The 23006-nt window shown below is 38.4% G+C and overlaps 1 protein-coding gene across 1 annotated transcript in view; it reads right to left on the bottom strand.

Moving 5' to 3' along the window:
* Positions 1-5882: 5882 nt before the first annotated feature.
* SEC63 (SEC63 homolog, protein translocation regulator) overlaps positions 5883-23006 on the bottom strand; it is a 58273-nt gene continuing 41149 nt past the window's right edge. The window contains exons 12-21 of the mRNA XM_066179460.1: positions 21749-21903; positions 19782-19929; positions 17908-17990; positions 16199-16258; positions 15816-15974; positions 14850-15008; positions 13978-14079; positions 9045-9143; positions 8107-8211; positions 5883-7544 (exon numbers count right to left, since the gene is read on the bottom strand). Of these exons, the coding sequence (XP_066035557.1) occupies positions 7401-7544; positions 8107-8211; positions 9045-9143; positions 13978-14079; positions 14850-15008; positions 15816-15974; positions 16199-16258; positions 17908-17990; positions 19782-19929; positions 21749-21903 (1214 nt within the window). The 3' untranslated portion in view covers positions 5883-7400. The remainder of the gene's footprint in view (positions 7545-8106; positions 8212-9044; positions 9144-13977; positions 14080-14849; positions 15009-15815; positions 15975-16198; positions 16259-17907; positions 17991-19781; positions 19930-21748; positions 21904-23006) is intronic.

The following is a 23006-nucleotide window of genomic DNA, read 5'->3' as shown; positions in this document are numbered from 1 at the left end:
TCACCCCAAAGTCGCATGAAATTCAGAATCCCATGACAGACTGTTGTCCTCCATTCACACGTACCTCTGCAGAGAATTGGTGGATCCTGTCACAGGTGGGCAGATAGCTGAACTAGCAAAGGCGATTAGAACTCCTCAAGTGGCCTCTACTGTATGCCAGAGAAAGCTTCTTCTTTTTTCAGATGTGAAATATCTGCCAACAGAAAAAAAAGGGGGGAAAAAACCCCAGAACCAAAACAAACTTCCCAGTGGTATTCTGAGATAGATGATTAATTGCCTGCATGCTAAACTTCAAAAATCATATTGTGGTTATAAAACTAATCTAATTTTAGTAGTGATATCTTCCAAATAAAAGGCTTAATTTTAGGGTTTTCCTCCTATTTTCCCTCTGCTGTTTTGACACGTACATCATTTTTGAGGCTGGCATGATGTGCATACCAAAAAGCTTTGCCTGTGTCTAACAAGCTGAACTATTTTATTATTGCCTAGCCTGCAACCTCGCATCTACAGAGACCTGACTTACAAAGGCTGGTGTCAGCTTCCACATCAGTGCCGTTGTAATGTTCTACACTGAGCACTAACATAAAGATTCAAAGCAGCGTGGTGATTAATTGCTGTCACTCTTGCGAGTCTCCTAGGCTCACATTTGACCAAGAGGTCCATGCTTCCCTTTTAAGACATAGCGGGGTTTGAAGAATATTGCTCTATTTTTTGTTTTAATGGGCTTTTAGCAGTGAGTGCAGAAGATGCTGCACTGGGCAGGCCTGTCTGGGAGTGTGCAGCCAGCTGGAGCTGACCCACAGCTGCTGCCGGGCACTGACAGCCCAGTGACATCCCACAGGCACCACTCAGGGCATCAGATTTGGAAGAAGAGGTTAGAGGCACACTGTGCAGGGGTAATGTCAGCATTGATGTTGCAAGGAGGCAATGGACTGGACAAACTAAGCTGCTTTCATCCCAATTATTTCTCTTTTAAGCCTTCTGCTTCTCCGAGCTCGTAACAAATATGATCTCCCTGACGCTGCCACCCATTCCTCTCTCTCCTTGTCTCACTGTTCCCACAGTGCTCAATGCAGCACCCTGCCTGTTGCTGTGTGCCTGGCAGAGCCAGCTCCAGTGTCACTGCAAAGGGCACAACATCATTGCACCAGCACCCCCTGTCCAACACCCCCTTTCCAAGAGACAATCCCTGACGTGGTGGGGGCCACCATCCTGACTTTCATGGCTACCAGGCAAGAACAACAATGGGGAGGAGAGGTTCTTCACTCATCTATAAGAGTCTGACCCCTCCTGTGACTGGTTCTCAGTATGGGGATGGGCTGGGGGACAAGTAGGTGACACAGACTACTTGCTCCCCACTGTGAGGTCCAGCCCCAGCTGCCCTGCCTGAGCACCTCCAAGTCTTAGAAGCTTGCTGAGAGGTGGGACAGAAGAACGAAGATCCCATGTATAGCCATCTCCATATTTCAAAAAAACCAGTAATTTTTAGTGTCCTTGCTATAGATTAAATATGAATTTGAATGTAAAACATAATGGGGCAGCTTTTCATCTTTTGAATGAATTCTTCAGTCCTGACTGAATGAAGGAGGTAAAAAAAAAAAAAAAAAAAAAAAAAAAAAGACATCAAATACACCTAACAAATCTACATCAGGAGGGAACCATAAAAAGATACAACCAAGATAAAACCTTATGTGGGGAAGTTAACTGCAAAGAGTAAATCCTCATAGCTTCGGGAAGAAGTACCTGCATGCAGCAGCCCCTTCTGCCCCAGAATGTTAAAGAAAGCTAATGATGTAAATCGGGTTGCTCAAATTGCCTTGCAATGGGAGGCTGACACCCACTGCCTTGTATGTGAGGCGAAGAGAGCAACAGGCTCTCCGGAGTCTGAACTGATCCAGAGGGACCTGCACAGCTGGGACATATGGGTGGACCAACAGCTGGCTGCAAAATGAAGCAAGAGCTGTCTCATTTCGAGGGAGCAAACTGATTGTCATCTGGGCCTCCAAATCTCACCACCCTGTCATGGTGTGTGTCTATTTTACAGCCATTATAACCTAATCTCAGCCAGTGTGATTTACAGATAGTAATTAATGGAGCTTCAGTGGTGAGGAAATTGGTCATTCAATTTGAGTTTAATTTACTGCATGTGCATACATTAAGAATCACAAATTCCATAGCTGTGATCTGGGCACAGAGAAAGGGTTGTGTGCTGGGAAGGAAAAAAATAAAACACCCAGTAAACAATTCACCACTGGCCTTTCAAACCTCCCACTACAAGTCTCTCCTTAATGGGAGCATGACACACAAATGAACCTGGACATCTCAGCTGGGATGCTTGGAGGTGGAAGGCAAAGTCTCACTGTCACTGCTATCACACTTCCCAGCTGCAGGAAGCATCACCCTGGCATACTGGTGAGTATGGCCTCATTCTGATCCCTGCTTATGTTTGGATGTGTTTCCATCAGGGAGGACAGAGTGGGTTGATGGCATTCAGTGGTACAGGGTGTAAAGGCTACAAAAGATGCTGTGTCTGTGGCATACACATGAACAACTCCAGTGAAGGAAAACCATGCCTAAAAACCAGGACAAACTTTCACAGCAAAGGCAGCATTGCATTTTCAGCTACCTTAAGTTAAAGGTGGTCTCATACCAGCCTGGACTTTGAAGCACCTGATAACCACACCACAGCAAAGCCAAAGGCAATGCCTGGGTGATCCTCACTGATCCATGAGGGACCAGGAATGCCCCAGAGGGATTTGGGCTCTTTCAGCTCAGGGACTACCCTGCAGGAGGTACCTACAAGACATCCAGCTCTTCCAGGATCTCTCTCCTGAATGCCTCCATGCCATGAAGCATCTAGCTACGCTGCTTGCATAAAAAGAAAAGCAGTCACACCTTATTATAAAGTAAAGGTGGATGAATTAAAAACAGTTGCTCAAGGTGGACCATGCAGCTTCCTTTGTGACGGTAAATTCCACACATGCAGTGTAAATGTAATGTCTTCCCTGTTTAATGATTAGAGCATGTATGTGGAAGGCTTACACATAGTGACAGGTGGAAAATTATTCAGTGTTTCCTGATTCAGCACACATTAGAAATCAAATTCCAGGTAGAGTGTACACAATTTGGCTTTAAAATATTATCATTATCTTTACAATCCATCATGCTAATTAGATTTATTAATAGGTTTCATTGCCAGTGATAGTTCTGTTATTGAACTGAATGCAACATATAAACAATTTTGGCACAAAGTTATTTCTAGCAACTCAATAGTGTCTGCTGGCTCAAACTGCATCTTAAAACAAAAGATCATCACATAAAAGAAATTAGGTGCAACCATGAATACCAATAGATGTAGTGTGAACAGATTTGATATCTCAGCTAGAGTTCAATATTGAGCACAAGCCACCCAGTTCCCTCTTCTCTGCCTTCCAAACAAGCACCTGCTTTTATCCAGACTTGAGTGCTCTGCCAAGTCCTCAACAAACCCTAAGAAAAGAGATTTTAAAGATCCTGCTGCCAGGGGCATTGTTACATCTTTCTCTGCACATCGTTTAAAGCTCGAGCGATCACGGCGTGCTGTGGGTGCCCACAAGGCACCCCAGGTACCCCATAAATCAGCTCTTCAAGGCAGGGACACCCCATGGCGGAACCACCTCATGTACCTCACTTTGCAGAGCTTAAAACACAGCTGAAGTGCAAGTACCTTCACAACAATCATCTTCTGCATCTTTCCCAAAAACCAACGCAAAGCAATGTTTAAATCTCAAAATGGATCCATTAACACCCCAATTACCGCTAAGAAAGGAAGCTCTGGCTTCCTCAGGTTTTTATTTTAAATTAAATTCCATTATACACTAATCCCAATATTTAAATGGGTCACCTTCAGTGGGTTTTAAATGGTCAGCAAGGGGGCTGGGGGGAAACAGATCACAGAAAAACGTATAGAAATCACTAGTTTCTTGAAAAGAAAAAATATAGGTCAAAGAAACTTCCGTCTAATCCCTCTTCCCCTCCAGAAAGGGGCAGCACAAAAGTAAACCTACAGCTCAAATACGACAGGTATCCCCTGGAAAAATCCCAGGATTTCCTGAAGAAATCCACGATCCTGTCTCCCCCTGCTGAGCGTGGCAGGGAACTGCGCCTGGTCCTTGAGAAAAGCACCTCTTCCACTATAGCTCGAGGGTTTTCCCACTCAAAGACACTTGCCAGTTATTGAACTACTTAATTTAATATTAATCAACCATTGTCAACGCTTGGTGGGAGGGGGAGGCAGAAGTTTAAATCATTACACAAAACACCCAAGAGAAAACCTCATTTTTGTAAGTTCTTCCTTTTAGCTACATTTGCCTACTTCAACAAGCAGCATTTAGCGGCCTAAACCTAACTCATGGCGCCTCACTCTACTAACTGCAGTCACAGCACCCTGCACCCATCCTTGAACAGGACCAGGAGGAGCAGGGCCTGTCACACCACATCACCCTCCTGGCTGTCCCAGCCAAGTCCCATTTTTACCCCTTGGAAGTGCCACAAGCCCTGAAGGCATTTGCAGCATCTGCGGTCGGGAGGACAGTTGGGCTCTGCACAGTTGCCTCCTCTGGCCTAGAACAAGGGGTTACAAAAAGGAGCATGACAGCAAAAGGGCAGAAACAAACCTGTTCATGCTGAAAGAACAGTAGCTGTTACCCAGTTATGCTTGAGTCACTATTGCCCAGGGAGCACGGCAGGAAAGCAGATTTTATTTCCAGAACTTTGTTGTTGTTCTTCAGTTACTAGCCCAGAGTTCAGAACACTTAGGTAGAAAACTGGCTAGACTGATTCTTAAACCCTAGCAAAAAGTGAGGCTTATACAACAGTGAATGCAAAATGCTGCTTCCTCCTGTAAAGTTTTACCCATTGTGGTAACTGTTATTCAGGATGGAGTCGATCAATGTTCGAATGATAATTCATATTGTTAATAAAAAATAGTTATTCATGGACACACCACACAACAGAAGACCAACAACTCAATAATGCTGGGCAGCTGCAGTTGGGTGGTTTTAATTGTGTGAAGCTCTTCAATACCTCCTTGGTCCCCTTCTGCATCTCTCTTGGGAGGTGTCGTAAAACCATGAACAACTACACATCTGGTATTTTCATGAGAAATAGCATCAACATGCCTTTCTCACATCAACTTTTCCAATACCACCACAATTTTTCTCCTCACATTTTTTACTAAGTTACTTTGACTATACAAGAGACACACCATTGAAATATTAGATTTAGCCTCTGTTGGCTCAACAGAATTATCCCGTTTGCAGAACCAAAGTGTTATCCCAGCTGTCATCTTCAATCTTCAAGAAGAAATCAGTTCAGTATTCAGACCAGGGACATGATTATTTTCTATTCTTTTCTTTTTAAAATAATTTTGATGCATTCACATCTTGCCAGTATATACCTTGACTGTTAAGAGCAAAATTTAGGGATCAGCGGTCAGCGTGCAGCCCAACCCATCCAGAACGCTCTTATTATCAACTCTACCTCCTGACTCTCCACTCTCCTACTTTTAACAACTGCAGACTTTCACTGTGAGTTTTTCAGCTATCCCTGCATTCACCTTGTCTACTGGCTTGAGGAATAGTCATCAGACTCTTTCTCACCATTTCTCTCACCACTGCAGTATCTGGCTCAAAGGCCCACGGAATACAGCTAGAGCTTTTTCGTTGCTATTTCTCTGCTGTATTTTGCAAGTCAGAACCGGAGTTAAAAGGCACCAAGTGTGCCAGCCATTTAATTTAAACCTAGCCTTCATTCTTCAGTTTGAACATCTGACAATGGTTGCGGTTTACAAGTTTTCTCTGCACAATGTGCACTTCAGAAGTACTTTGAAAAATACCATAATCTCATTAGAACACCTTCAAATTTTATTTGCATCTATTGTAATTACAAAGAATATAACAATATAAATTTTAATTTAAAGTGACAACCCTTTCTAACAAACAAGGTCACAAATTAGTGTGCACCTATTCTGGCTTTTGGCAATTTTTATAGGATGGAAATTTTCCTGCATGAGAATTTTGTCACATTTTACAGCATTGTATTTTCACAGTTCAATACACAGGAACAGAAATACATCTATTCCTACTTGCAGGTACTCCTAAGTATTTCTGAAGTATAGAAATGCACCATTTCATTTGTTTTATTGAGAGGAAGAAAAGGAAGAACCCATCCACAGCTTTTTTCAAGTCTCATAGAATACACTAACAGTCCTGATGCTCTCCTCCCTGAATTTATTCTCTAATTAGACTTGATTTTTTTTCTTTAAAAGGGCTAGGAACAGAATCACTGTCTTGTTTACAACCTTGCAGAAGACATGGGTAGGAAAAAAACCCCAACAAAACAACCACCTCAGACAAAGATGCACACTATTACAAATGCAAACAGCCATCAAATTGTCCAGTTTATTGATGGGAATTCAAAACTGATACAAAACATGCCCTCTCTGCATGTTGTATTTTACCCTTAAAATGTTTCTGACGGTGTCAGGTAGATTCAGAATTAAGAATATAATTCGGCTTTCAGCATGTACCTTTTATAAAGGTATTACACAAAAGCCACTAACTTACATAACATGTGGTCCCAAAATTACTTACAGACATTCTGTTTATCAAAAGACTCAGATCTCCGGCTGATCTGATGAAATAAAGGCTTAAAAATGTTTTAAGCCATTAAGTATCCTATAGTGGAGTCAAGAAAGTTTATGATTTCCATTATGATCTTGGGCATAAAAAGGCAACAGTCCTAAAAAAGCAGCCCTCCGGAGTACATGGAATGTGGCAATGGATATGATGCCAATTTGTAATGATCAAGTTAAGTAAAACAGATTCTTAAAGCTATGAATGATGTGAGCAGTATCACAGCAAAATAGTTAATTAATACCACAGAACCAATCAAGTTTGAAAGTTGAGCAAATGTTGTTTCAATCAACAGAGATTTGTTATGTCAAATATACAAAAACATTTTCTAAAATAAATTCCTAATGCAGAAAAATCGATTGAAAGTTTGCTCCTAGCTAATAGTACCTTTTATTTAAATTGGACCCTAAACTCATCAGACAATACATAGCCCACACTTTCGGACATTTATAATAAAAAAGCTTTTATTTTCAATTGAAACAAATGCACCATCCTGCACTTTGAAGGCTATAATGAGCCATAAGCATATCCCAGGGTGTATCAATGGCAACAGATTTGTTTCATCTCCACTGAGAAGTTACATAATGCACTCTTAATTGGTAAAGAAAATTTAAACTCAGCCTTCTCAAAGCTTCTGTACTGTGTTTCTTGGTTAATTGTACAAGTTCCACAGTCAGACCAAGAGCTTGCACTGTGTGCAGATACTGTAGTCAATCAATAGTATGTTTAATCGTCATCTTCCTCCTCTTCCTCTTCCTCCTCAAAACTGTCTTCAAAGCCCTCACTGTCTTCCTGGTCCTCATCACCTTCTATTGCTGTATCCCACTGTGGGTGATTTTCTGGCACTGGTTTTGCTTCGTGAACTTCCAGCTGTAATTAGACAAGGAAAGAGAAGGCAGGGAAAAAAACGGTTACAGACATAAACAGCAATTTGGGAAAACAAACATCCAAAAACACAAAACAAACGTACAACCCACAAAAGAACAGTTTAAAAAACTAACTAAATAACAAAACAAATCCCATCCCACTCCCCAAACCCAAAACAAAACCAAGAACTGCTTCCAGAAATAAGGCATGTCAAGTTTTTCCCATTAACTGGATGAATCTAGGACTAAGGAAGGGCAGGGAAATGGCATGGCAAACCTCAAGGTATAAAAAGCCACAGCCAACCATACTGCAGAAACTGAATGAATATTAGAAAAACATGAATTAAAATACACATGCGTGGGAAAGCATCTCAAATTTTAGTCCCCTTTAATCCATCATAAAACTACCACCATACATTAGGCAGAAACCATTTGTAAGTCTATCCTTCCCACTCGTTTTAAAATTAGGACAGGTTGAATTCTTATAAACAAGACTTCTGGTGTTTTAATGACCATATGAAGTAGCTTTTGACGTAATACAAGTATATAACACAGTCAAACATCACCTTCAATGGTTTAATCTGGTCCAATCCCATATATGAGTCCGATCTTAAATAAACTGTGTATTGATAGTTTCCAGGCTTGCCTGGTGCTGGGAACTTCAGCTCCACCTACAAAAGAGATTTCATACCATAAAGCTCTTACTGCTTTTCAATGACACATTGAAACAAGTACCTGACTCCTCCACTGAACATTACTACAGAATAATAGAAAGTTTTCATTTCTTACTAGGGACACTTCTTTGAATATCTCTATGTAACAAAATACCTGCAGAGAAGAGTCACAATACCCAAACACAATACCTGCCATGAAAGCTGAATAATCAAGTCATTCAATCATTTATTTTCTTTTCTGAATTAGGCCAAGTAACTACAATTTAACCCTGCTGTATATGCTAAATCTCAAAAACTCAAACAGGTTAAAATATTTAGTCTGCTGAAAGTTTTATCTAACTCTGCTGTTATTTGAAATTGAATGTAACATCTAATTTGGAAGAACAAACACATTAGGTCTTCATTTTTCAGAAAAGTGGCAAGAAGAACACTGCTGAAGGTTACAGGTTCAGTAAAGTTCACATGAGCCAAAGCTAATTAATTTGTCACAGTCACTGGTATACAGAAAAAGAACACTTAATATTTCTCACAATTTGAACAAATTTAGGGATTTCACTGTGTATGAATACTACTTTTCATCATCTTTTGATATCAGGGAAAAAACCCCTATATTCCACAAAGAAACTTCAAAGTCACCTTAAATTACTTTTTCTTTCTCCACTATCAATTTTCATAGTTAAAAAGCACTTCTCTCCTTTTATCGAGTAAAATTTGTTTTCCATCTTAAAAGATAAGTATTGAAAAAAATTAAAATCTACATGTATTTGCATACCAGAGACACTTCAACAGTTTTGTAATACCCCAGAAAGAAAAGTCCCCAAGTACTTTACCTCTTCTTTATCTTTTAGTGTACAAACATGATATGGCATACATATTAACATCTGCTCCTTCCGATCTGCAATATATAGCCACCACCATTCTTGTTTTTCCTTTCAGAAAGGGGAAAAAAACCAAAATTAAAAAACGACCAGGATTACTGAAGTCCTAGAAAAAGATACCCCTACACTTTTTGACAGGCAATTAGGATTCATTGGTCTTTGTAACACAGCCAGAAAGGAAAGGTTTGTGTCTGGTGGCTTTTTTAAACTCTTGGATATGAATGAGTAAAATCCATGGTGTACACTGTACACTGAAAGCAAAGAGGTTATCACAAGTAACTGCTGCTCTCCAAAGGCTTCATTCCATTTATTCAACTTCAGCTACCGTGTGGGACATGGAACCACCCTGAAGAATTGTGTCCACTGAGGATTAACGAGCAACTTCATGCAATATAAAACAACGTTATGTCCTTCAACACAAATCCAACCAGGATAAAAGACTGAGCATACAAAACAAGGAAAGTGTAAAGACAAAGAACTCTTCACAAAAAGTCTTTTTCAGGCAAGTATGCTCTGTCCCACTGTTTCCTCCTCCAAAAAGCAAAACGACATTTGAACACACTGAGATTTCACTTCAAGGAAATGACTCAGTATCAGCCAATATTTGTAAAGGATGCCCAGAAACTGCTCCCTATCACACACAGGTTTCCAAGTAACCGCAGGTCTCAAGGTTTTGCCATTGCAGATGCTAAAGCAGAGTTCCTAAATTAATTAAATTAGTGTGGTCCTTCATAAAAGACAGCAACACTGTACAAGAATAGTGGTTTTTTTCCTTCAGCTGAAGTCAGAATTCTAGGACTGTGGTGCAGTTCAGCAGCACAGACAAACACCTTCAAATGGTAAAGACAGTTCTTTAACATCAACTTCTTCACTTGAACGCTACACCTTTTTGGTTAACCCTCTGGCACTCATTTTAGGCAAAATCCACTTTGTTTTAATAGAAGATGAAACCTTTTTATTGAAAAAAAAAAAGTTTAGTATTGCAAAGCAAGTTCCTGTTTCTACACATCCTAAAGCCTTTTTTTAAAACAAGTGAGAATAGTGAGGGACAAGGGGGAAGACTTCTATATGGTAATGAAGGAGTATTTTAGTAGATAGCTAATAGTCACAATAGCATGATCCTTGGGGGAAAAAAGGGGAATACACACAGCCTAAATGTTGAACCGTGTTCCAAACCAACTTTTATCCACCCCTGACGGTTTGGTAACTTTATATGTTTATAACAGACTAGAGCCCTAAAAAGTGCATCTTACTGGAGTTACAAGTCAAAGCTCCCAATGAGGGAGCAAACTTTTACACATTTACACCGAAAACAATCAGGCAGTTGCTGCAGTGTCCCATAAAAAGTGGTTGTTTTAATTTGTAATCTAACAGCACTAGAAGGACTGAATGAAAGGATGAAGTGGACTTTGAACACCGCTTGTGAGCTACTTCTAAACTCCACACTTGGGAAGCAAATGCTGTTCATACATAGAATTTGAAGAAGCTTTTTCTCTACTGGAAGAGTTAGAAGTTCAGTAGTTTTAGATTTTTTTAACACCTTGGAAGCCAGTGTTTGGTGATCTGAGGTTTAAAGCATGCATGTTGAAAAACTACAATTAACTCCTTTTTTTCTTTTGAAGTGACTAATTGTTATACTATCACAAACTCACTGAAATATTCAACTACTTACAACAAACAACAAACACTCACACGAACAACTAAAAATACTGATTAGCACTCCTGAGTTCCTGAACCGATAAATGTAAAATTAACTCAACACGTTGAATTTCCCATTTTGAAGTGCACAAAAGTAAAAGCATCACAGTGAAGCAACAGCATTCCCTCCTGTTTTTGGAACAGGCATAGAGAACAGGACAAAAACCTATTCATATACTATTTAAGACCAGAATGTGCAAAATTCTAAATCCTTCTTACAACTATTCCAAGTGATTTTCTTTAGGAAAAACCATCCCATGTGATTACAAGGCATAAGTTATTTTATCTGTTAAGTTTCAACAGTAAATATATTGTCAATCTTCTTGACAGCTGTAGCAAAGAAGACTCTTAGGCAGTCAAAGTGCTTAGTTCTTAGCCAAGAGGCCTCTAGGAATAGAAAGAAGAACAGTATAAATAGTACAGATGAACAAGAGCTACAGAAGCAAGATCCATTACAGAAATGGCCAATCACCATTCTGGGCCTATGAGGACTGTGACCATAATAAAAAGGATCCGCAGTTGTATCAATATGTTATTTTTGATTTTACCAAAACACCGTGCTGACTTACTATACATTGTTCTTCAACAACAACAACGAAAATTCCTTGCTGTTGAGAGTGATGGAAACAGACAAAGATCAAAATAATCAAATGGCTTTTCACAAAAACTAATAAAAATAACAGCCAAGTGGGGAAAAAAATACCAGTGCAAACAATAATCATTGATCTAAAGTTCAAAGGATTCTATAGAGTAAAATTTTTGGAAGTAAAGCACCTTACCCCAAAATGCCATCACTTTTTTACAGAAAGAACAACTGCGCAGTACTCTGATTTTCCTCTTGCTTATTGGGTGGAATTTAAAGTTTATGCCTGTGAGAATCTGGCAAACTAACAGGCAAGCGGGCAAAAAGCCCTTTAACAGATGGGTGCAAGGTTTGGCATGCCAGGGAACCAGTATGTTCATGAAATTGGAACACCAAGGCCAGTTTCTACCTAAAAAATGTCAAAGCTACAATCTGTGCAGTTTCTGGACCCATGGATGCAGGAGCAGAAGATAATCATTTAGGAACCTGCATAGATTAAAGACATCTCTGGCAGAATAATCAACTGCCCCAAAACTTGGATGAAACAGCATTAAGGCTGCCTCCTGAGAACAAGTATTATTATGCTCAGCTACTACTCAAACATCTTTAAATTCTGGAACACAGCACTTTATCTCTACTTTTTTTATCTTTGAACTAGCCATGACCACAGCACAAATAATACTATAAATAACAGATGAAAAAAAAAAAAACCCCAAACCAGAGTATGATGGCTTTTGTTCTTCAGATGTTGCAGATCAACTCTATCTGAACATGCTCCAACTGCAGCTACAGCACAAAGGTACAGCTGCATTCAACTGCCATGAAATCAGTAAAGAGAAGTTGGAAAATTTACAACTGCAGTACCATGAGAAGATCTGTGTGTATCTTTCAACTCCAAGCATTCAGATCAGCCCTAGATTTCTTTTTAGCAGCAAGCTGTATTTAGGTCTTTTATCACAAAACCCATATGTAACTTGGTTACACACAGCTGAAGCTTATGCAGCTTTATACAGAGTAAGTATAATCAAAGTCTCTGAAAGGACCCTCACTTCAGTAAAAGAGAAATACAAATATTCAGCACCCCTAAGGCACTGGGCATGGCACGTACTGCCTGTGAGCTTCAACTGATGACCAAAGCCAGCTGCCTTCACAGCAAGGAGGTATTAAGACTCTGCAACACATTTCACATGATCTAAGGCAGCCAGAAGAGCAGAATGCCAGCACAACTTTTAACATTATGCTGGTGTAGTGCTGGGAGCTGTACTGAGAGATGGGAGCACACCCAAGTGTCAGGAAAATACAGCTTCAACTTCAGCCATTACAAAACTAGATGTCAGCTAAGGCCTGCAGGAAGACAATTTATACACCTTATGTCCTCTCTGGGTCCTCAGCAAAAAGCCTTGCTTCCCACAATTTGCTTTTTAGTGCTGCTAGCAGGTAAAACCAGCAGGAACAATGTGATCACAAGCATGTGGGCAATGGCATACGTTCACACATACAACAAGCTGTACATGGTATGGACATAAAGAGCCCTGGGCACTGAGAAGAGGTTGCAAATATACACTGTGCCTTCCTTTTCAGTTCATGTTTTACTCTTCTTTCCCATCTTAGTTGTCTTATTTAAACCAGAAGAGGAAGCATAAGCCTTGCATCTCACCCCCGTTACTGGAGATAGCATAACAACAGAGAAGTGATCCTAGATTAGTTCCTTAGTCAGACTGCAAGGAAGCAAAGGAAACCTCTGACCACTGGCCAGGAAAGAAAATGCAGCCAAATACTCCTCCCTCCTGGTTCCAATCAGGTCACCCCAAGGACCTAAGTCATCTGCTTAGAACACAAACCCTCCACTTAGAAAAATCCCCTCTTTTTCAAGGTTCCACTGCTGTTAAGGACTTCTCAGACAACTACTGAGAGGCTAGCTGTTAGTGCAAGTAACAACTGATATATCAGATAATATTTTCAACATGAAAGGCTTCTGTAAGCACACCTCAGCCTATACTGAGTCACCACTCTCAAATATATCATTTCCTCTGACACTCATTCACACTTGAACTTGTATTTTTGAGCTCTATAGGAAAGACTGTTCCACAGTTGCCTTTTGCCACATCCAGACTATGCTACGGTGGCAAGAGACAGTTTTGCCAGCCAACTCCATCTTCCATAGCTGCACACTGTGCTGCCACCACATTGCTGCATTGAGACTTGAAGTCAACCAGTAAGCCAAAACTATCTGCTGATCCAAATGACTCCCAAACTCTCCTGTGATTACTGTGATTACATAGGAGGGGTCAGGACCTGCCCCAGTCACAGGCTCTTGCAGTTAGATGTAGAGTTAAAAATACCTCAATATTTCACCTTAAGTTTTATACAGGTTTGCAAGTCTCTGGGAACTGGGTAGAAAGAATAATGAAGAAAAAAGTTTTAGAAAAGTATCTGAAAGTGTTTAATTTTAGAAGTTAAGACTTTATAAAATTAATACTAGATTTTTTTCCCAGGCATTAAGCTTTTTAACAAGCCCAATATTTACAGTAAAAATATAAAAGGACCAATTAATATTATTATTAAGTTTCATGTTTCACAACTGTAATGTTTTTTATTACTGACCTCAGGAAAAAAAAGACTGTAAACAGGATGTGTTATCTTTGACTTCGTTTCAAGAAGGGCTCGCTCCTTTCTCTGTATACTTTGCTGTAATTCTTGCCATTCCTGTCAAAAATAAGGTTAAAGAATTACTGTGCACTAAGCATATTTTGCATTAAAAAGACAGAAAATGGTCCATGAAAATGGTACATGTGACTAGTTCTTTAGTATTTATAATATTAAACATTATGAAGGGAAAAAGAAGATCTGTGGGGTTTGCACACACTTTTCACAACTCAATTTTACAACATTACCTATAGACACTCTCTACCTCAGCCATAAGAGTCCTGATTACAAGTGTGATGATTCCTTTCCCATCAGAAGCTTAATCTCACCCTGTATGGGCCATTCAGCTGTCACTCAAGTCTTTTACTGTAAGACCTGTGGTGCAGAAATTATCTACCACCACAATGTTTCACTCTCTATTACACTACTACAGTTTCAAGCAAATAACCTGACAGTTACTGAGTTTAGTAAGCATCTGTACAAGTTCGTTCAACTACTGCATGCTTAGTATGCACTTTGCAGCATGCAACAGCCACTGCCTGTAAAGAACACATTTCAAAGGAGAAACATTTTTTCACCTTAAGTTTAGCAATTTTTCTCATGTGATTTCTAAGTTTTCTGAGCATGCTGAAAAGAGACTTCACTACTCACTCTGAAACAAACTTGCAATGACAAAGCTCTTATACCAGAAAGAGGTCTGAAAACCTCTGGAGAACCGGTATTACTCCTTCATCCTAGTGTTGCCTAGCCTGAGGGGATGCTAGAGGATTAAAATGCATTTTCCCTCAACCCCAGAGGCAACATTCCCTTCAAGAAAAAGTAAGGCTTACAGCTTCATCATCTTTGTTTTGCTTCTCATCTTGCTCTCTGTCAGAGTCTCTGTCACTTCCATCATCTTTTTCACTTTGAGAGTCCCTGTTTGTTTCTTCTTCTTCAGATTCACTTCCTTTATCAGAGACCTCCTCCTCCTCTTCCTTCACAACGACTTCCTAATGGAAAGGAAAAGCAAAAACCCAACACTTCTAACTTAGTTTGTCTGCATTACTGTAGTACACAGAATTCACAGCACCTGCCTAAAGGTTGTGTCACACAATCTACACTCTTCTTGTGTCACAGAGTTATGTCTACAGTGAAGATCAATCCTTTTAATCTCATTTGCTAAGAGGAGCATGGAAGCCATTTTCCTTCTCCATATGGCACTCGCAACAGGAACAGGAAAAAACAGTGTTTGATCTCTAGATTGGATGTCCCGTCCCTGCAAGTGTTCAAGGCCAGACTGATTGGGGCCCTGGGCAAACTCATCTCGTGAGTGGCACCCCTGCCCATGGCAAAGGGGTTGGAACTAAATGCTCTTTAAGCCAGATGATCTTTCAACCCAAAGCATTCTATGACTCTGGGACTGCACTGCATAAAGTCTTAAGAAAATTACAGAGAACTTAAGAAAGTACAAGCTACTTAATTTATCAGAAAAAAGTCTCATTTCAGTTTTTGTCTTTAAAGAAAAAGTAGAAGTTACAAAACAATTCACCTCCAAGAAGGCAGCATAACAAGAACCAATAGTAAAAAGGGACTATGAGGCCAAATTTTTAAAATAGTTGAGCAGAAATTTCAGCAGGCCACTGCAAACATTACCAAGGTGGTTCCCTGATTACTTCACTAGTAATTGTTAAATGCTATTTTAGAAGACACACTTCACAAAAGCATAAACTGAAATGTAAGAGACACACAACCCCCCCCATCAGATTACAAGTGATAAACTGAATAAAATTATAAATATCATTGAATCTGTGAGCTACCCCATTAGCTTGTTTTTGCTTCTGCTGTTTCTGTGGTTGCAATGAAGGTGGCACAGGTTTCTTTTTCACTGGCTTCTTTTTCTTTGATTTTGAAGCTTTCTTGGTTCCTTTATTCTTTTGTTGCCATCCTTTGCTCTTAACTTTGCTGGCATCTCCTTGCTGCAGGAAAGCAGTATTAAAATATTTATTCTGTTCATTAAATTTCAGTCATTCAACTGTAATTTAACTGTTTTAAGCTGAGAACCAAAATTAGAAAGCACAGCTCAAAGGACACTTCAGTAGGCATTTCTGAAACAAATGCTTGAGAAGTGCACAATTAGCAATTTAAGATCTGAAAGAAAGTTCTCTTTAATTAGCCAGAGGAACATTCACTGTTCACTTACCCCATCTTCCGTCGGTTGTTCTTCTGCTGCACATATAGACTGCTCCTTTTCAAACACTTCCTGGTTAGAGAAAGATGTGAAAACTACCAAGGCCTTTCTGTACCAAGAGCAAATTATTATTTCATATTTCAACTTAGACTAAATCACCTTAATCAGGTCTGAATATTTTACTCATGGCAAAATTTTTTATCAGTGACAGACACAACAGGGGATTAACAGATCAAAATTAAACACTATTTCAAACATTTGGTCTCAGATTTTTCTATCACTAGCATCATAAAGAAATTTAGTAGCAACATGTCATCTTGTTCCAAAGAATCTACTTGTTTTATAAAGCACAAAAATCCTGTATCACAAAAGCAAGCAGTAGTAAAATGCTAATTCTGCTCCAGTTGTCAGAGCATTAAAAACTTCAACAGCTGCTCTGCTACTCAGGGACACAGAAAAACAAAACAAACCAGAAATGTGAAACGTTAAGGCACAACACAATATTAGTATTCTGTAGACTGGGACACTTCTATGCAAATGGATTTTTAAATGCATTTCTTTCTTCAAAATATACTATATGCCATCAAAAAAAAAAAACCACACCCAAACAAAATAGTCACAAGGAGCTGTGGTATATAAAGATGACAAATAGGAAACAGCACCACAGAAAACATGCATGATACAAAAGGCTAGCTCTTCTCTTACAGTCATGTGTTTCTATGCCAGACTGCCTAGTGGAGGTCACACAGGAAACATCCTAAATGAATTTTCTATACAATGTTAGACATTTTAGTTTCCAAGTACAATTTGATAGCCTCATAATCTTCAGTTTCCTTAATTTTGCAATTCCAGCACAGTGATACAGTGCTTTTACTTTCTACCTACTCAGCCGAGGGTAGCACCCTCAGCTACCCCAGCATGAGCACATGGAGCTTTTATATAGACTTCCTGCTGAACTGGCTTCAATGGTCCAATCTCACCTGTAATACTCAGGCTTGTGTGCCTTACCTTAGAGCTGTAACTCGGGCCTTTTGTTCACTTAGACAATTATGTCATTAGTACAGGTGCAAAAATTGACACTGTAGTCTTTGACATGTCAAAGTTTGTTTAGGTTCTGTGTATTGAAGTTTTTTGTTCAAGGAAGGCCATTACTACATTTTAAGCTAGCAAATAGGCACAAGTCAGAAGTTTAACTGGTAGGGTATAGTATTGTTTTAGTTATGCCACACTGTTTCCTACACAGCAGTCCACTTTCTTCATGTGACACTGGTTACCTCCTTTATATTAAGTTATTCATATTCAGCATTCTTCTGGACTGTGTTTCTTTCATAAAAGTGTCTAAAACACCCAAGAGATCAGTAACATTACAAGCCCACACAAAGCAAAATCAAGCATTGTCCTGAGAACTTGAGTATTTTATTTTAGTTAAAGAACCAAGTTTCAGAATGTCTCTTTTCCTGTTGTTTACAAACCTCAGAGCAGTATCACTTGCCATATTCTTTTACCGTTCCCTAGACAACTGCAGTGGGTCAGACTGAACTTTGATTTTATTCCAGGAAAACTTTCTCATTCAGAAACAAAACCATAAGGACAGATTAAGAGCACAAGTTTTCAATTTCAAATCTTAACCTCACAGCTGTGTTTACAAAACAACCAGAAATATCTTTTCACTAGTGTACACTCGCAGTTATCATGAAAGAACAAGTATTCTTAATACTTACTGCCATGGTCTGTCTTGTTAGTGTGACCAGAACAGTGACAAGAGAACCTACTGTGATGTTATTGCTGTCTTCATCATCCAAAACTAGTGCAAAAAGAAAAGCAACACATCTATTAGACTTCTTTAAAGCCTTTTTCTCCATTAAACATTGCTTCTGCTACTTCTAAATGTAAGCATTCCAATTCCAGAATTCTTAAGAAAAAATAATTACGAAGTATTATGTAATAAGTCTCTTACAACTTCAAATATACCATCAGAATAAGAACTGGTAATTCATCAACCTATAAAACTGCAAAAATGAGTTTGAAATTTTAATTGCATGAAAGTTAGAAAATTCAAAGTTACAGCTGCTCTGGGAACCATAACCCTGTAATACTGTGCATTATATTTTAAAGCATAAAACTTCAGAAACATGAAATATCACACATGACCAGAGGGACACCGTTATATTTGTTCTGGGAATCATAATTTTCATTTTCCTGACTTTCATATGATTAACAACGCAATTTCAATGCCACATTAACAATCATGCATTTAATTATTTTTTAAGGAGAAGGCAAAGGAAAATAAAAGAACAGCAATGATTAGTTTAACTAAAACATCAAACAAGCCCCACAGGGGAGCCACTGAGGAGTTTATACCTCCAACCTATAAATTGGAGCATGTCTCAGGTAGGAGACGAATATCCCAGTGTTATATCCCAGTGTAGGCATTTTATTTATTTCCCTCCAATCCCTCCCTGAGAAAGCAGTTTTACTATTCACTAGTCCTATATATATATTTTCTATAATGGCAATACTGAGCTAAAAAGAAAAGCATCTGCATGGTTTAATCCTCCACACCACATTTGAGTGCAGCTGTGTGACAAATGAAGACTACAGGCAGGAAAACATTGTTTGTCAAAATATGGGGAGGTACTTCAAGATGGAATTTTAAGCAGATTAGCAAGACCATATGCAATCCTATGCTACAACAACAGAGTTTTCTGTTTATTTGTTTAAAAAAGCCCAACAAAACACCACAAATAACATTCAGAAACATCAAAATTAGCAGACATTTCCTTCCTTAACAGGTATTTCTTCTAACATTTGCTTTTCACAGGGGACTACACATAAGCCAAATTACAATCATGCTCCCCAAACAAAGCATATCACATTTTGAATGTGATCACTGCTATCACAATGAAAATATAAACTAGAAACAAGAATTAGAACAACCTTTCAAATATCATACATTTACTAGCACTGATCTTCCACAAAGAAAAGGGGACCACAGAACCAATTCATTTTTCATTGCAAAGCTGTCTAAAAAGAACTGCTTACAATATACCTCATCTTCAGAGAGGGAGAGCATTACGCATTCACTAAAATAGTGCACACAAAATGCAGCTAAGCATAGCTTGGACAAATTCTGCCAGGTATAAAAACTGTACCAGGATTATCACAAAGAAACCCATGCATATTTAGTCATCAGGGTCCCCAACTCAAAAACCTCACAAATGACTCTGCATGCTGAAGAAGGCTGAGCATAAATTCTGGAATAAGAGTAACTGTTTAAGATACCTAATAAAAGCAGTATTACAACCAGAATTCCACATTGCTCATGAAATATTAAAATCAAAGATGAAATTTCAGATAAGCTCCTGGATGAGAAACTACTGCTGGCTTGGGAATACATGGAATGTTTCAATGTACTTTACCTCCTCAGACTGTAACTCTCATGTACGAGAACCCACCACTCCAAAGAAGTATGTAATTTCCAGGTCACATAAATAGCAGTGAGTTCTGTTTCAGCATTCTCCAAAAGCTTACTGCCAGCAGACTATCAAAATGTCAGAAGAGTGACATACACTGAACAAAAGGACCTCCCACTCACCCTGTGGTTTTATATCCATAGTGACATATGGAAAGCTGCCAAGGACAGCCATAACTTCTTCATATTTCTTATCTTCTAGGAAGTGCAGTAAATTGCGACGATCCGAGCCTTTCAAACTCACCAAATCCTGAATACTTTTGATTTTATACTGAAATAAAAAAAAAGAAAGGAAGTCCCATCGTAGCACAGAACACATTCCATAAATAAACTCTTGATAATACATCACTGGTGTCCCCATGTTAATAATACATACACCCCACTACATCTGTTCTTATAAAACTCCCATGCTTTAGGAAACTAGCAAGCCTATGTTTTGAGAAACAATAAACCAAAGAGGTTGCACTCAAACCTACTAAAGAGAACTGCTTGGAACATTGGTGTGTTCCTTAGTATGTCAACCCTTAGAAATGGCTCTTTATAGTTTCTTATAAAATTGTTATTTCAGACAGGTTTTCCAGAAAGTTGAGCAAAGGAATCTTACCAATAGGGGCTTTTATCTAGATAGAATACTTGAGTGCTTTTGAGATTTACATTAGCAGAAACAACCAAATAAAAGTTTAGGGGTTTTTTTTGTACTGAACTGCAAACAAATCTAAATCTACTCCTTCTAAGATCTGCAGAGCAGAGCTAAAAGGATAAAGCAAACACAGATTTGAATACTTGATTACCTCACAATTATAAATGCATGTACTTCATGAAAAAAAATTTCATGCATCCAGGGAGATTGATCATACTGCCAATCTAGGGCACTGTATTTTTGAAGAACTCAATGCATGTGATCCTGTACAAACTAGCCTAAAAAACTGGGGGTGTTCCCCTCTTTCACAGCTAAGAGAGGTGGGATTATAACATAGCCAAATTATTTGGTTTTTTACTTAGTTACAATGCACGGGGCAAAAAATACATCTAAAATTGCTTATTTTCTCATATGTTCCCTGTAGGCTAAGACTGGATTTAAAAAGTAAGTCTTTAATGATACCTGTAAGAGAATCTTTTACTTTATCCAAAGGATATGACTACTTGAATATTTCATGAACAAGCATCTTCAGAGAGGATCAAACACATGCAGTACCTAAGAATTCTTAGTCTTCACACTAACATAGAAGTATTTAAACATCCCCTAAGGCTGTAGTTAAAGCTAAACAAAATTTCCATCAGATAAGAAGAATATTTTCATGATTCATCCAAATTAACCACTGTAATAAAACGATCAGAAAAGTCAACAGCTTCTAGTAGAAGCAAAGAGCTGTTTCCAACCAGGCATTCCCAAAAGATATACCAGATTCAAACAAACAAGCAGGTTTAAATGCAGACACAGTTGGTGAAACAGAATGAAGAAACACATGCAGGTATTCAGACAAGACTATTCTTTTCCATCCTTAAATTCTACAAATACCAACACTTACACAACTACAGCTACATAGCAAAAGCTTTTTAAGACACGCTCTTTCACACAAAGCATCACAAAACCTGAAATGCTTCCCACAGTAACTGATTTTTTTTCTTTTATGAACTCCTCCGTGTAAGCTTCCAAAGATATTTTCTATCAAAGTACATTAAGAACAACATAAAGCCAAAGAAGCCCTCTACCCCACCCATCCCCAGAAAAAAACGTCCCAGTAGGATATTCCTGAAACATTCTGGAAGAATATTAAACAAGAGATAGTACATTTTAAAAAGAAAGAAACTGTTTCTGTTGTTTGTTAGGTCAATACAGATTGATCTTTTACACTTATTTACACTTAAGAGATCTCCGATCCTAATTCCCACCTCCTTAATGAGATGGACTTTAAAAAAACCAAAAGCAGACAGAACATCTAGGAAGTATTGTATTGAGTTCCTTAAAAATAAATCTATTTCTATTCTTTTAGCTGATTCATGACCTTACTTCCTTATCCACAAATAGGTAAAAGAAGTAGCAGATAGCATTTTTAAGAGGTTACCAAGTGTCATTTGTTTTTTTATACCTTTTTGTGATTGGAAACTCTCCTCAGATTGTCCTCTTCAATGTGAGGCAGCTGTAAAAGGGGAGACTTGAACTGCTGAAGCCCCTGGACTGTCATCTGGGAAAGCTTCATGCAATTTTCCAAAGATCCCAAAGATGGAGCACGGAACTCCCTTTCTTGGGGAGAATGAAACAAATGACATAATTTTTAATTTTTTTTCTTCTTATACTTTCCAATGTATACTTGTATTAGAGAAAACTATTTCCAGTCCACCAAGAGAAAGAAACAGACATCTTAAAATGTTCAGTATAATTAACTAGGCAGCCTTTTTACTCTCACTCCAGCCACACAGACCAGCAGATTTTTTTTTCCCTCTATTTAGGATGTCATAGCTGAACACTCAGGAAGGGAAAGGCTTTCATCTAACATTGTCTCAGGGATCAACTGCATAATGTTTTTCTGTAATTATTATAGACAAAAATTTTACCAATTCAGTTTAAAAAAAAGCAGCATCAAACAAACTTATTTTATATTTATATGTTTTATGTATGTGTATAACGTGTTCAGTGTATCATTTAATATAATTTGCCATTAAATATTAATATTTTACAATATAATACATTATTTACAATATTTTAATCTTGAGGAATGAACACAGGTAGCAGCCTATCACATGCTTATAACTGAAACTAAGCAGAGCAATATATTATGTTAGAAGGCACTAAGAAGAGGTGTAAAAAAATCAAATACATGACTTAGAAATAAACTTACTGGTTAAAAGGGGTGTCTGAGCAAACACCTATTTGACTTTTCTTTTAGAAATTACCTAAAATTCTTTCCATATTTTAATGTATGAAAATGCCTACACTCATAATTAAAATTATTATAAAGGAGACAAGGAGAAAAAGTCTTAGCCAGAACAAAGCAAAAAAAAACCCACTTAGCAATTATTAATACTCATCACATCTGCAAAGAAATGAAAAAGCAAAGCAGACAGAAACTGCAACATAACTTTGTTTGACAATCATTCATTTATAAATAAAACTTCTCCTAAACCCTGTTTAGAGAACTCATTTCAGACCACTTATTATCTTGCTGCAAATTTCTAAGCGGCTATGAGGGCATAGTAACTGCAGATGAAAGATCACTGTTCCCTCTGCTTCAGCTGCCCCTCTGCTCTTCAGTTTGTCTGTTTCTTCACTAATTACACCAAGCTATAAATATCATCAGTTATCAAATCAAATAACATGGAAGGAAGTGTGACAATTATATGCAATGC

Source organism: Chamaea fasciata, unplaced genomic scaffold (genome assembly GCF_029207755.1).
Source record: "Chamaea fasciata isolate MVZ Bird 193981 ecotype frontalis unplaced genomic scaffold, bChaFas1.0.hap1 SCAF_3, whole genome shotgun sequence".
Taxonomy (NCBI): Eukaryota; Metazoa; Chordata; class Aves; order Passeriformes; family Sylviidae; genus Chamaea; species Chamaea fasciata.
The sequence above is the reverse complement of the archived record's forward strand: the minus strand, read 5'-3'. Positions and strand labels throughout refer to the sequence as shown.